The 12,816-nt window shown below is 40.5% G+C and overlaps 2 protein-coding genes across 2 annotated transcripts; one reads left to right on the forward strand and one right to left on the reverse strand.

The window, feature by feature from the left end:
- Positions 1-3,040: 3,040 nt before the first annotated feature.
- LOC126383906 (nuclear receptor subfamily 0 group B member 2-like) lies at positions 3,041-4,541 on the reverse strand. Its single transcript, XM_050034657.1, has 2 exons — positions 3,453-4,541; positions 3,041-3,356 (listed from the first exon to the last, which is right to left on the reverse strand). The coding sequence occupies exons 1-2, from the start codon at positions 3,982-3,984 to the stop codon at positions 3,115-3,117; spliced, it is 774 nt and encodes a 257-aa protein (XP_049890614.1). The 5' UTR covers positions 3,985-4,541; the 3' UTR covers positions 3,041-3,114.
- Positions 4,542-5,571: 1,030 nt separating this feature from the next.
- On the forward strand, positions 5,572-12,440 carry nudc (nudC nuclear distribution protein). Its single transcript, XM_050034656.1, has 9 exons — positions 5,572-5,781; positions 6,414-6,491; positions 6,607-6,819; positions 6,907-6,987; positions 7,078-7,191; positions 8,037-8,231; positions 8,324-8,407; positions 8,512-8,630; positions 12,124-12,440. The coding sequence occupies exons 1-9, from the start codon at positions 5,707-5,709 to the stop codon at positions 12,173-12,175; spliced, it is 1,011 nt and encodes a 336-aa protein (XP_049890613.1). The 5' UTR covers positions 5,572-5,706; the 3' UTR covers positions 12,176-12,440.
- Positions 12,441-12,816: the final 376 nt, after the last annotated feature.

The following is a 12,816-nucleotide window of genomic DNA, read 5'->3' on the forward strand; positions in this document are numbered from 1 at the left end:
GCCGACTTACAAGAGAATCGCCAAAGGACTGACCAGCCACGGCTTCCCTCCCACGTCACTGTTTACGTCACAAGCTGAGCGACACGTTTTGTTACTTGCTCATGCCCCCCATTGCCCCGAAAAAGGCGCATTCTGTATAAACAAAAGTAGGTAGGCGGCATTTTGCTGCACTCCCCGATTTTGTTTTTATACTGCCAATGCTGAAAGAAGACTGATTGGGCTTTCCTGCAAATTTGCATAATTCCTGTTTAAAAGGGCTATAGAGTCACCAATTAACCTGCATGTCTTCGGACAGTAGGAGGAAGCCGGAGTACCTGGAGAAAACCCACGCTGACATGGGGAGAACATGCAAACTCCGCACAGACTTGATTCTGGACTTTTCTGTCCTGACTTGGGACTTGAGTAATATGACTTGAGACTTACAAAACAATGACTTGGTCCCACCCTTGCTTATTATAAATTCTATATAATATGTTAATACATGAGCTTTGAAGGTCTTGATGGGAGTATGTTGTTACCTGTAGACAGGGTCATGCTAGCTGTTTCCAGTCTTTATGCTAAGATAAGCTAAGCTAAGCTAATCAGCTGGTGGCAGTAGCTTCATATTTAACACACAGATATGAAAGTTGTTCTTATGGAAAGAAAATAAGTAAATAATATCTGTTTTTGTCCCTTGAGAAAGACGAGCAGGAGGCTACAGTAAACATAAGTGGACCTTGAGTTAAGATTTTTCTTGTGTCAAAATTTTGTTGTTGTTTTTTTTCTGTTGTCACGTTTGTGATGTTCATACAGTGTGGAGTGTAATCTCACTTTTTCTTTGAAGCAGATAATTGTTTGTGTAATAACATGAAGCTGATATGAAGCAGAAAGCTTTGGTGTTTGATAGTTGCTGTTTGTGGCCGTTCTGTCTGCTACTCACGTCTCAGATTGCGAGACGTTATGAGAGCTGGTGTGAAGCTAGTCTTCGGGTTGTATCATGCACTATAACTATTAATTTATTCGTGTCATTATCCAAAGCTTATGAATGAAGTAAATGTCTGTTTTCTAACCGCAACATGCAGGCTGTGTTTGCTCCTGGGTGCTGATGGGAATTTGATCAGCTGGTTTAGTATGGTTTAACTGTCCAGAGTACAATCTTGTCAGCCAGGATCTGTCCTGTTGTGCCTTATTTTAATTCTAAGTAGGTAAATGATGCAGTAGTGTGTAAGGAATCTTGCTGCAGCATCAGGTGGTTCTGATGTGAAACTGGCTGCTGTGGTTTTAACCAAAAGGCAGAAAGTGCATCTAGACTATAAAGTGATCAACGTATCAGTGTCATTAAAACTGTACCTTTCCTATTATACTACTTATTACACTAAACTGGTTTAATTGAATGCTGAAGCTATTGTTTTCATTTGCACATTAGATTTTCTCAGAAGGTTTCCTAAATTCCAAAGCGTAATGCTTGGGCCTCTCACCACGGCGTGGTACTCTGCAATATGTTGGCAGGTTCTTATCTTGACTGTAACGCATCTTTAAGTTGATGTCTCATTGTAAAAGCAATAAATAAATGAAGTGAAACAAAAAGAAAGTGTCTGTTTGTTGTTTGCAACGTTTGGCCACACGAGGGAGTCAGAGTATGCATCTTTTTTTAACACCTCCACCTCCAGAGTCAGGAAACAGGCATCACTGCAGACCCCAGTTTCTTTCCACAGGCCGTCACTATGATGTCAGAAATAATCCCTGTGCAAAAACCCTTTAACACCAAACACCCACTTTATGGATTTTTTATGGACTTCCTAATATGAATTTTCAGCACATGCACTTTATAACTGTACCGGCATTGGTGCAATAGAATTTCACTAACTATATAATGTTGTCCCCAGCTCAGCTACACTGTCAGCTCTGTCATTATCATGTCTTGTTGTTATGCCATGCCTTATTCTCCTCTGTTATACTTCTACTTGCTTTGATGTTCTTCCCTTTCTCTCTTCTCTTTCTCTCCCTGAACACCTACCTGCCAATGGGACAAGGGATGGAAATTAGCCGCTTGGCTACAATCTCTTACATATTTACATTGATAATGTTCATTAATATGTTCTGTCCCATTTTTTAAATTTTTAAAAAAAAAAAACAGTAAAGTATATATTTTATAATTTAAATTAAAACTCTAAAGGTATCTGTCAAACGAGATTCAAGCTCCATCTATCCATCTACGTTAATAAGCAGCCTGTTACATTTATCATTCTATATTTAGTCCAGCACCGTTGCTGTTGTTGACACATATTTTGTGTATACAAATATATACGTTTTTATATACTGAGAAAAATATATAATTAAATTACAGTTACTCATCAAAATGTTGATGTGATTACACAGGGTTTACGTTCAAATATATTCTTTTCAGTAAAAAGTTTATATGTTAAATAAAATGTTTTAATATCTGGACATTTTTCAGCTTTATTGGCCAGTTAAATTTTGTTAGAAGGAAAATCAAATTCGTTTGATGACGTAATTTACCTGTAAGATAACCTACATTACATTTTTATCAGGGTAACTAATCTGTAATCTACACTCTAAAAATAATCCACTAGTTCAATTTATTTATGCATTTTTTATTAGTTCCAAGTCTGGCATTACAGAGTAAATCTTACGTGTCTTTAAGAATCTGACAGTTGGTTTAGTTCAACCAACGTGATTTGTTTTGACCTTGAAAAACGTAATTAAGTTGAATCAACTTAATATTTATGCAAAATTTATGGCAATTTTTGGTGGTCAAACTCTTAACTTAAAGTAATTCAATTCCATTCTACTTAAAAATGTCAAAAATGTTTTGGTTTTGACTTCTTAAAATAAGTTTTCAACTGACTAAAAACCTGTTAATGAAAGAAAAGTAATTTTTTATGCTGAAAAACCTATTTTATTTTAGGCATTAGTCCTCATCAGGACACTTGGGAGTGATAAAATCATTTATCCACAAGTGCTGATGTTGATGCTTTCACAGAAGTCATGCACTTGCTGTTCTCAAAACCAGAACTTCACCAAGCTGATGAGGATAATCTAAAGGTTTATGTAATGTTTTAATGTGTATAAAACTTACAACACTCACTCATGTAATGCTTTCTCTTTGCATGTTCAGTGCACGAACAACATCTCTGTTAATAAATGTAACATGTTTGTGTTGCCAATGACTGGTTTGAAGAAGAGCTCTGTGACCAGGCTGTGGCCGACAGTCTGAACGGTGGAGGCTGCTCGAAGGACGAGGCTGAAGCGAGCAGTGTCCTCTGGGTGCAAGAGGTAGATGACTTCTTGAAGAGCTCTCTGAGCTTCCTGTTGGAGGCTGTCGACGAACAACGAGGCGCTCAATCCCTGCACAGCTGAAGCAGATAAAGAGAAGTTTCTTTATAAGCTCATATCACATATCCAACAAAACCATAAGCCAATGAAATACAGTGAATAAAAATGATATTTACCTGGGTTAAACAACAAAGCGCCCTTAAGGTACGCATATTCCTTTGGACTGAGGTCCAGATTCCAAAGCTGATGCAGGCACGCTCTCAACTTGTGGACTCCAGCAAAAGTTGGTTGGTCAGCCTCCTTTGCGGTGAGTCCTGGTCCGAGCAGAATCTGTCTAAGGATACTTGAATTTGGCACATCAGTCACTTCAAACACTATCTTGTCTTGGGCAAGCCCCAGAACAAATAAAGGAACCCAGCAGTGTCTTAACAGTGATGACTGATCTCCTGATGGAAGCTGACTGAAGGACGGTAAACTCCTCACAAAGCAGATGGTTTTGACCAGCACGCTGGAGGCCACTTGGCAGGTGGCCTTTGGGTCCTTCAGGCAAACTGTCCTCCTGTGCTCACAGGGGCAGCTGTATGCTGCCGTGCTAGGGTTCAGTTTGTTGTTGAGATAGGCACTCTCTCTCCCGCTCAAGATGTTATAAAGGATAGTGTGAGGATGCTGATCTCGGTGACCGGAGCATGTTTCTTCCAGAGGAAACATCACGAAGAAAAAAAGTATCCACAAAATGGTTTTGTAAAGAAAAACAGACCTGTGAGCTGCAGAAAGCACAAACGTGTCTCTCCAGTTCACTCCACAAGCTCAGGCCCTGCTGTATTCATCCAGGGTGTCACCTGCTTGCACCAAACTTAGCACTGACCCGCCTTTTTAAGACTCTGCATTTAAGAAGAAAAAAAAGTGACCCTGGACTTCCCATGCAGACGGATCTTGGTTCCCTCCACGTGGAGGCGATAAGGCTAGTTAAACTCAGCAGCTGCACAGGGAAGGGAAATACAAAGCAGGTGGGGTGAATGACATTTATCATGTTTACCTCAGTCATTAACTCAGCCAGTACCAGTCTATCAAGGACTGACAGGGTCAATGCACAGTCTGCCACCTGACCTGTGCTCCAGTTACACCTTGGAGCTGCATCATGAAAGGATACAATGATTTTTTTTTATAGGTCTTTATGTTTACAACTGTGCTGCTTCTTTTTAAAATGCCTTGATTTTCTCTGTCATTTAATTCAGTAGCACCTGTGGTTATCACTTCCTTATCACTGATCTATAGTAGCACTAAAGCTAATTGTAATTTACAGCATACTGTTAATAATACTGTGACTCATAACGTCTTCAGATACTTCTTTAGATTTAATGTGGATTATGATGGATGTGTGTCAAATAAGGGAGTGAAAAATGCTGATCACGAGCTCTGAAAACCCAAGATGACGTTTTCAGTTGTCTTGTTTTATCTGACCAAAAAACTCCTCATATATGTTTCACTTTTTTGATTGAAAAAACACATTCATTTTTTAACCCATTATCAAAATTGTTGCAAGTTAATTTTCTGCCAGTGGACTAATTGATAAATGAGCTAATCATTTCAGGTTTAAAATAGAATAGTTTGGTCTCTTTGGCTGCACACTGATTGACTTAAACCAAAAAAAAATACAACTCTGAATTATAAATTAACTTATTTTGAGCTTTTAAGATACAGTATGAGCTGAAATGTATCTGAACAGAACAATAGACTCAGAAAACAAAAAACAGTGCCAGTACAGAAAAAGGACAACAATAAAATTAAATTGAAATTAAAATAAAGACGTGAGTGGATGTTACAGAAGGTTCATTTGAGAATTTTGAAGATATTGCATGCATTTATTGTTTTGACGGCGTTTTTATTTTGTGAGGGAGAAACTGTCAACAAGAATTGGTCCATCTCTTCATAAATACAAAAATTAATTAATTAAAATAAATTAATTTCCTAAATTTACGTTTGTGATTGTGAAATTTGGCGAGAAATAAAATTAGATTAATAAGGAAAAAAACATTAATATATTTGTTACAATAATCATAGCACCAAGTACCTATGTAATATAATTTTTTTTATTGTATTGTGGGAATTGCACACGTTTTTGTTAAGTTTTAAAATTATTATATAGTAATTTAAGATGATATTTGCAGTAAAATCAAACTTGTTTCGTTTCCTCTCTAGAAAATTCTTCCTGGGCGCCTCAGTTGGTGCCCGAGCGAAAGCTCTCAGCTAATTGGATATTGTAGCTGTCATTTAAAATCTCTTCGTCCGATTGGGCAACTGTAGTGTAGGCGGGGTTTGTTTCCAGGAAGTGAGCAGCGTGACTACGGGCCTCACACTGTCGCTAACTGAACTTTTTGCTTGTCATTCGCACAGCAAACATTTTACTCAGCCGTTTATTAATCCATCAAAATGGGCGACGACGAGGAAAAGTATGACGGCATGTTACTTGTGATGGCGCAGCAACACGAAGGAGGAATACAAGAGGTATGTTAGTGTGTCGCTAACGTGTCTGAGCTACCGTGCTAATGATTAAGCTAATGTAGCTAGCATGTGTGCTAGTAGGCGCACCTCGCTTACAAGCATTCGCAGTAAGATAAAGGAGGTGTTATAAATTATTGTACAGGTAATTATATAATGTTCAATAGGCTCTTTCACTATACAGACCATAACCTTGCGTCTCCATTCAGTAGGTTACACGGTTGAATTTGGTTTACATGGGTACAACATATTAAATAAATGTCATTTTTGTACCTGCTAACCTCATTTTATAGGGTTTATTTTCCTTGAAGAGAATTAGGAATTGTTCTTCCACCTTTTTTTAATAAAAGTAGACAGTTTGGATTATTAGAGGGTTTAGACAGATGAGAATGTGGAAGGATGTGGATTATCCAATGCAGTAGTTTGCCATATTACATTTAATCAGATGAGACAGTTATGCTAATAACAGGAAGTTACAGAGGATGGGCAGAAGAAATTGAGGATTTAATGTTCTGCAAGCTAGCCATGAATCTGATAAACATAGAGGGACTGTGATATAGTCCAGTCATGCCAATAATGCCCAAGTCCAAATTGATTTGTTGGATGGAATTTGTGACAGCCTCTTTTTCTCTCAACAGTTAGTAAACACATTTTTCAGTTTCCTCCGCCGCAAAACTGATTTCTTCACTGGTGGTGAACCCGGTGCTGCAGAGAAGGTGAGCAATGTCGCTGCAGCTTCTGGGACATTTGGGGTTTGCGTACCATACTATGTTCTGAAAGAAGTATACTTCCATTTATGACTCATTTCTGTCAATCTCTTTTTTCTTTCAGCTAGTCAAAGATGCTCTCGCCCACCACAGCCAGCTAGCGCTGAAGTCACAGAACGAGAAGCTGAAGAAACAGGAGCGGGAAAAGAAAGAAAAAGCCGAACGAGCTGCCAAGCTAGCAGCAGAAGAAGAGAGGAAGAAGAAGATGGACGACGGTCCCAGAATTCAGGAGCTGACTGATGAAGAAGCAGAGAAACTTCAGTCAGAACTTGACAAGGTGGAATCTGGGAGCCTTGATACTCAGTCACATGTTGAATCATTCTGTTATGAATATGACTTGATTTATTTGTGTTATCTGTTTTAGAAAAAGAAAGAAGAGGAGAGAAAGGAGAAAGCAGCAGCAAATGCAGAAAAGGCGTCTGACAAAGTAGAAAAAGAGAAGGGGGTGAGTGAACAGTTGGATAGTTCTGGAGTGAAATATTGAGTCTAGAGTCTAATCTGTGTCTGACACTCATCTTAATTTCTATATCCCCAGTCTGACTCAGAAGGAGAGGAGGATGAGAAGGACAAAGATAAACTGAAGCCCAATGCAGGAAACGGAGCCGATCTGCCAAACTACAAGTGGACACAATCCCTGTCTGAAGTTGATGTGAGTGCCAAAGACCTAACACTTCTGTATAGTTTCTCCCCAGCCTCTAACGCCAGGACCACAGTCCGGTGTCGCAGGACCTCCTGCTTTTTATTTCACACAGCCTGCATTAGGTCAGTGTCGGCTCATCTAGAGATTCAGAGTCTCGCCTGTCACATTGGCATCATTCCAGCAACTTTAAACCTTTCATTACAGTCTCAACATCATGATATTGTAAAATAAATGTTTATTTTTAACTTAACACTCCTGTTTCTGTTTCAAATTAAAGCCCTCTAGTGTTTCTGTGGACAGAATCCTTTCACTTGTTAACACAAGGCTTTTAAATGAGGCAAACTCAGTGTAGAAAGATAGGAGCCAGCAGCAGCAGTGCTGTCTGTGTGGACACCACATACTTTGAAGCAAGGTCACAATCAGGCTCAGATCGAGGCAGGCGGTGGGACCCAAATAACGTCAATTCGAGGGGAGAGTGCTGACACGCATCCACAATTGAGAAAAGCAGCCTTTCCTCTCATCCACTCCACATCCTGGCTGCTGTATCTCAATTACGTCTCCTGTCTGTGTGTCATGTTCAGTGTGTGCTAAGGGTGTGACATCAGTTGACTTGTGCTTTGGACTTTACTTATCGTGCAGAAAGTCCGGGACTAAAAGCTTATGTTGCTGTCAAAATTCCCCCTCATGCCCATCCCCTAAACTTTTACAGGCATTCACCTCAGTCAGTCTTTGCTAGACTTGCAGCTTTGTGTCTATCAAACATTTTTACACATGACATGAACTTTGTGTCATTGTAGTTTTGATAGCCGTGAATAAAACTGGATTTAAGTATACATTAAAACATCTTCCTACAGCTGGTAGTGCCTTTCGATGTAAAGTTCCGCATTAAGAGTAGAGATGTCGTGGTGGACCTCCAGCGGCGCTCCATCAAGGTGGGCCTGAAGGGACACCCTCCTGTTATTGATGGCCAGCTTTACAACGAGGTGAAGGTAGAAGAAAGCTCCTGGCTCATCGACGATGGCAAAGTTGTTACAGTCCACCTGGAAAAGGTAAGAACAGACCTCCTGTGTCTTCATCAGTGGGAAAGCAAATGAAAGAACTGCTGAGTTGTTGAGCTGTAATGTATTCTTTGATTTTTTAGATTAATAAAATGGAGTGGTGGAGCAGGATCGTCACCACAGACCCAGAAATTAACACCAAGAAAGTCTGTCCAGAGAATTCAAAGGTAAAGGATGTCAAGCTTAAGGCTTTAGATTTGTTCTACCTGTCATAGATCTGCAGCACCAACTTCCTGCCCCATCCTAACTGTGTGTTCTTCCTGCTGAGCAGCTGTCAGACCTGGACGGGGAGACGCGTGGTATGGTAGAGAAGATGATGTATGACCAAAGGCAGAAATCAATGGGCCTGCCGACATCTGAAGAGCAGAAGAAACAGGACATTCTTAAAAAGTAAGTTTCCAGTGTTGCATCACTGCCAAATAATCCACCTGTTGACGTTAGCTCAGTTGTTATCATGAAGACCTTTTTTATTCTGTCAGCTGACACCTTTAGTGTTTTTACTGTCTCCAAAGCAGACACTGTACTCAGGGTCAGTTTAACAGAAGCTTTATGATGTATAAAGATTTTATAAGAAGTGAATTTGAAGGCTCCCTTTCTAGTTTTGCTCTCTGTGTTGCGTATTTCTGCTCAAGGCCAGGCTCGCCTGCTGTAACTGCAGGTAATAAAAGATAGTGTGGTGTTTGTACCAGCCTCTGCCATCCACAGACGTGACCCAGTTCAAGGAGACACATTGATCTGAGCAGAAATGAGTTGGAGTCTTTCACTCTACACCATTTGTGTTGCTGTCTCACAGCACAAGCAGTGCCGAAACCAGCTCTTTTCAAATCCTCGTTGTTATGGTGGTACTTGGTAACTCAAGTACGATACCTGATAGAAACCCCAGAGTAATACTTTTTAAGTGCACCACAGCACTTTAAAAGTATTACTTTGCAGGTTTTAGCGTCTTAACTACAAACTGTGTAAATTACTTGTAGCTATTTTTTTGCTTTGCTTAAAATTTGTAATGGATGTTCCACCCTCACCATTTCTGTTTGTTGTAGTGTCTGCAAGTTGCATGGTTTGAGAATCAAAAGATATCTGGAGGTGTGGTGTTAGAAAGTTTACCAAACCTCTTACCCACCACTCATCTCTGCTTGAGGCTTCAATATTCTGCTGCTGCCGTAATGCACCTGAATTTCTGACTGAACTGTCAGTGGTTGAGTTGCATTGTGGGTATTGTAGGTGCCAGGTTTTGCCAAGAAAGAAGAATGCATAAGAGGCAAAATATGATTTCTCTGAATCTGCTGCATCAATTGTGATCGTTTCTTTTCTTTTTTTTTTAACTGTCGATTGTCCAAAAAACGTTGTAGGTCTGCAGAGTTAAATTGGTGGAGTACTCTTTGAATTTGTTTCCATGGTTGAAAGGTGAGAGTTGTCTGACAGAGGGGTGAAGTTTTTAGGGCTGTACCCAAATATTCGGATATTCGAATATTCGTTTCTATAGATAGGTATTCGTTATGAAAATTTGGTATTCGATATTCGTTTTTTTAATTTACTTTTTTTTCTTACATTTTTGGTGCTAAATGTAGTCTTTCTGTTGTTGGTAAATGTAGGTTATCAATAAAAATCAAAACTTTTAAATTGCATTGTTAAAAATGTGAAAATATAGTATAGCCTACCAACTGAGCTTGTGCGCACGGCACGCTTGAGCGCATCCGTCTGAGGCTGTGGATCAATGCCAAGTTTTACCACTTTATCACTATTCCCTCTAACTTGTAGCTGTTTTTTCGTTATCTTTTGAATTTAATATGAATTATGGAACCGTTTTTGTCAACGTTTGTTTCCCCCGTTTTGTACAATAAATTATTGTTTAAAGTTTCAACAAGTTTCTTTTGGAGTGCGTGACACAAGTGTGTTTTGAAAACGACCGCGGACTGTCACCTGCTCAACGCATCAGTACCTTCGGATGCCATGACAGTAATAGCCAATAATGTCAAAATATCATTTACAGACCGATTTAACAGACGATCACTGCTGCCCGACCCGCAGGTCCATTTGCGGGTCCCGCGGGTTACGGGTCGACCCGCGCATCACTACTCAGCTCAGTCTATAAAGGCTGTACACAACAGTAAGGCTATAGACATTATATTCTATTCAGGCCGGCAGAACCAGCAGCGCATCGGCTCTACAGTGCACGGCACTGCTGATTAACCATTTTATTGCAGCACAGAGTGTCTGCCAGCAACCAATTACTTTCAGAGGCGTCCTACAACTTGTTTCAACGGTTCTGATTTAATCAGAAGACAAATTAAACTAGCCAATGTGAAAATAAAAAGGAAGCATAGAATAATGTACTGAAGGAGACTGTTGTGCCATCACATTTTTTTGTGGTTTGAGAGCAAAGATCCGGTCGCCGCTGTGCAAAACTCTGCAATACTCCTGCATGTATACAGTCAATTGGACCCAAACTGGCTGAGGCGCTCTGTGCATGCTCCACAGTGTCCGTCCTGGGCTTCGACCTGGAAGTTGAATGCGTGAAATGCATAACAGAAGAAGAAGCTGGTAACAAAATCTACATTCAGAATTGCACATTTTTGGACTGACGAAATGTACTGAGCTGTAAAGTTGTCCACCATGGTCCCAGTTTGCCGCTAGCTCACCGTAGCTAACTTGTTAGACCATTGTTTGGTCTGTGACGTAATCTGGTCACATCTCTCACGGCGTCCAGATGCAGTCTCACTTGCTCTTCCTCTCCTTGCAGCTCTCATACTCCTACAAATGAAGTTACATCCAGTAACTACTGTTGCTATGGTGGAACATTACCAGCAGAAGTACTTGAGATGTTTAGCACAATTTCAGTAATATCTGCTGCCTTGCATCTGAGACACGGCTCCGCCCACTGAACGCAGCTGCTCCAATTTGCATTCATCTTTGCCATCAGAGGCACTGCTAGGCTGTGACCCCTGATGAACCCATCAGAGTGGTGACTGCAGACAGAGACAGGCGGCTGCATCAGAGCCAAAGTAGCACACTTTTCAATTCATTTGTTTTATCTGCCATCAGATTTCAAATAGTTAAAAAAAATATACATATATAGAACATCAGTATGTGGCAGTAAATGTTGATATTGGGGGGAGCCACCTCCAAATAATCATTGTATGGGCAACACTGCATCATGATGGTTCAAACAGTAGCCGCCTCTCTCCACTGGGTCAGTGGTCCATCCATTATGTGCCGTATCATGTCAAATATTACACAAAGCACTAGTTAACTGAGATAAGAGGTGGATGTGGGCCAGAGTCGGAGCTGTGAGACCCATGTGAAGGACGCTCTCTTATCATTGTTGGCAGTGAATGACCCCTCTTCCTCCTCCACTGCTCTCAGCTCAGACAAGAGGAGACATGTCTGCCGCTGCGATGACGTCCACTTCCTCTTTAAGCTCATTAAAGCTGCCTCTAACGATCCTGTATAGTTTTATAAGGCTGAAACAATACAGTGGAGGTGACTGTAGTCAAGATAGCTGCTCTCAGAGGTTTTTTATTGAAACAAAGTTCAAATCGGGTCTTACCAATCAAATGTGTTGCCTTATGGTGTGATCTCAGAGGGGTATGTTCACGCATTTAAAAAACTCACTCCTTGGCCAGATGGACGTGCAAAGGAAAGAAAATGTTCCCTGTCTGTGCCCAGTGGGAAAATATCAACTATTCCGGGCTACAGAGAAGAGAGTATGGAGTTGTGTCTGAGACGTAAAAATGAATAAACAAATGGAGACACGGGGAGAGAGAAACGCTATAGCATGTGATGTGTCATTTAGAAAATGTATATCTAAAAGCAGTTGGAAATGTGAATGAATAAAAGACTGACTGCATCTTGTTTCTCACTCCGACACCTTCTGTCTCTGCAGGTTCATGGCTCAGCACCCAGAGATGGATTTCTCTAAGGCCAAATTCAGCTGAGACTCACTGAATCCACATCACGATCCATGTGCATCATATCAGAGCCAACGTCAGGCACCAACCAACTCCCAACTCATCTCTTCTCTCCATACCAGAACTGGTTTTGTTGACTAACATGTTTCCAGTGCATAGGATCAAGTTTTGTTGTCATGACGACAAGCTTGACGACTGAAATGTTGTTCGCGTTGTCCCTTTGCATGTTGCGTCAATATTTAAAGGTTTGTCTGGATTTTTTTTTTTTTTAATAAATTGATTTAAAATCAGTGATGAACGAGTGGGTGTATTTTGGTAGTTCAGTATCAGCGGCTCAAGTTTAAGCTTTTCACCGCCTGTGTTTGTTCACAACCTTGAAGAGTTCAAGCCCAAGACGAGTGGATTAACCAACTGTCAGAGTCACTGAACTCAGCCGTGTGTTATGATTGGGGCACATCCAAAGGCTACTGGCCTATAGTGAGAACCTGTTTTCCCAGAGCTGTCACCATGCAGGTGGATTGCATAATACTGGAAGTCTGTTTAGCTGGCACAGATTTCTAAACGTTAGAGGTTTATATGTATAATCTATTGCACACAAACCTTTGAAATGGTCACATGTAGGAATATTTGCTGCTATTTTACATTGTGTGTGTATGAATCAATGGGAA

The sequence above is a fragment of the Epinephelus moara genome, chromosome 22, assembly GCF_006386435.1.
Source record: "Epinephelus moara isolate mb chromosome 22, YSFRI_EMoa_1.0, whole genome shotgun sequence".
Classification (NCBI taxonomy): domain Eukaryota; kingdom Metazoa; phylum Chordata; class Actinopteri; order Perciformes; family Serranidae; genus Epinephelus; species Epinephelus moara.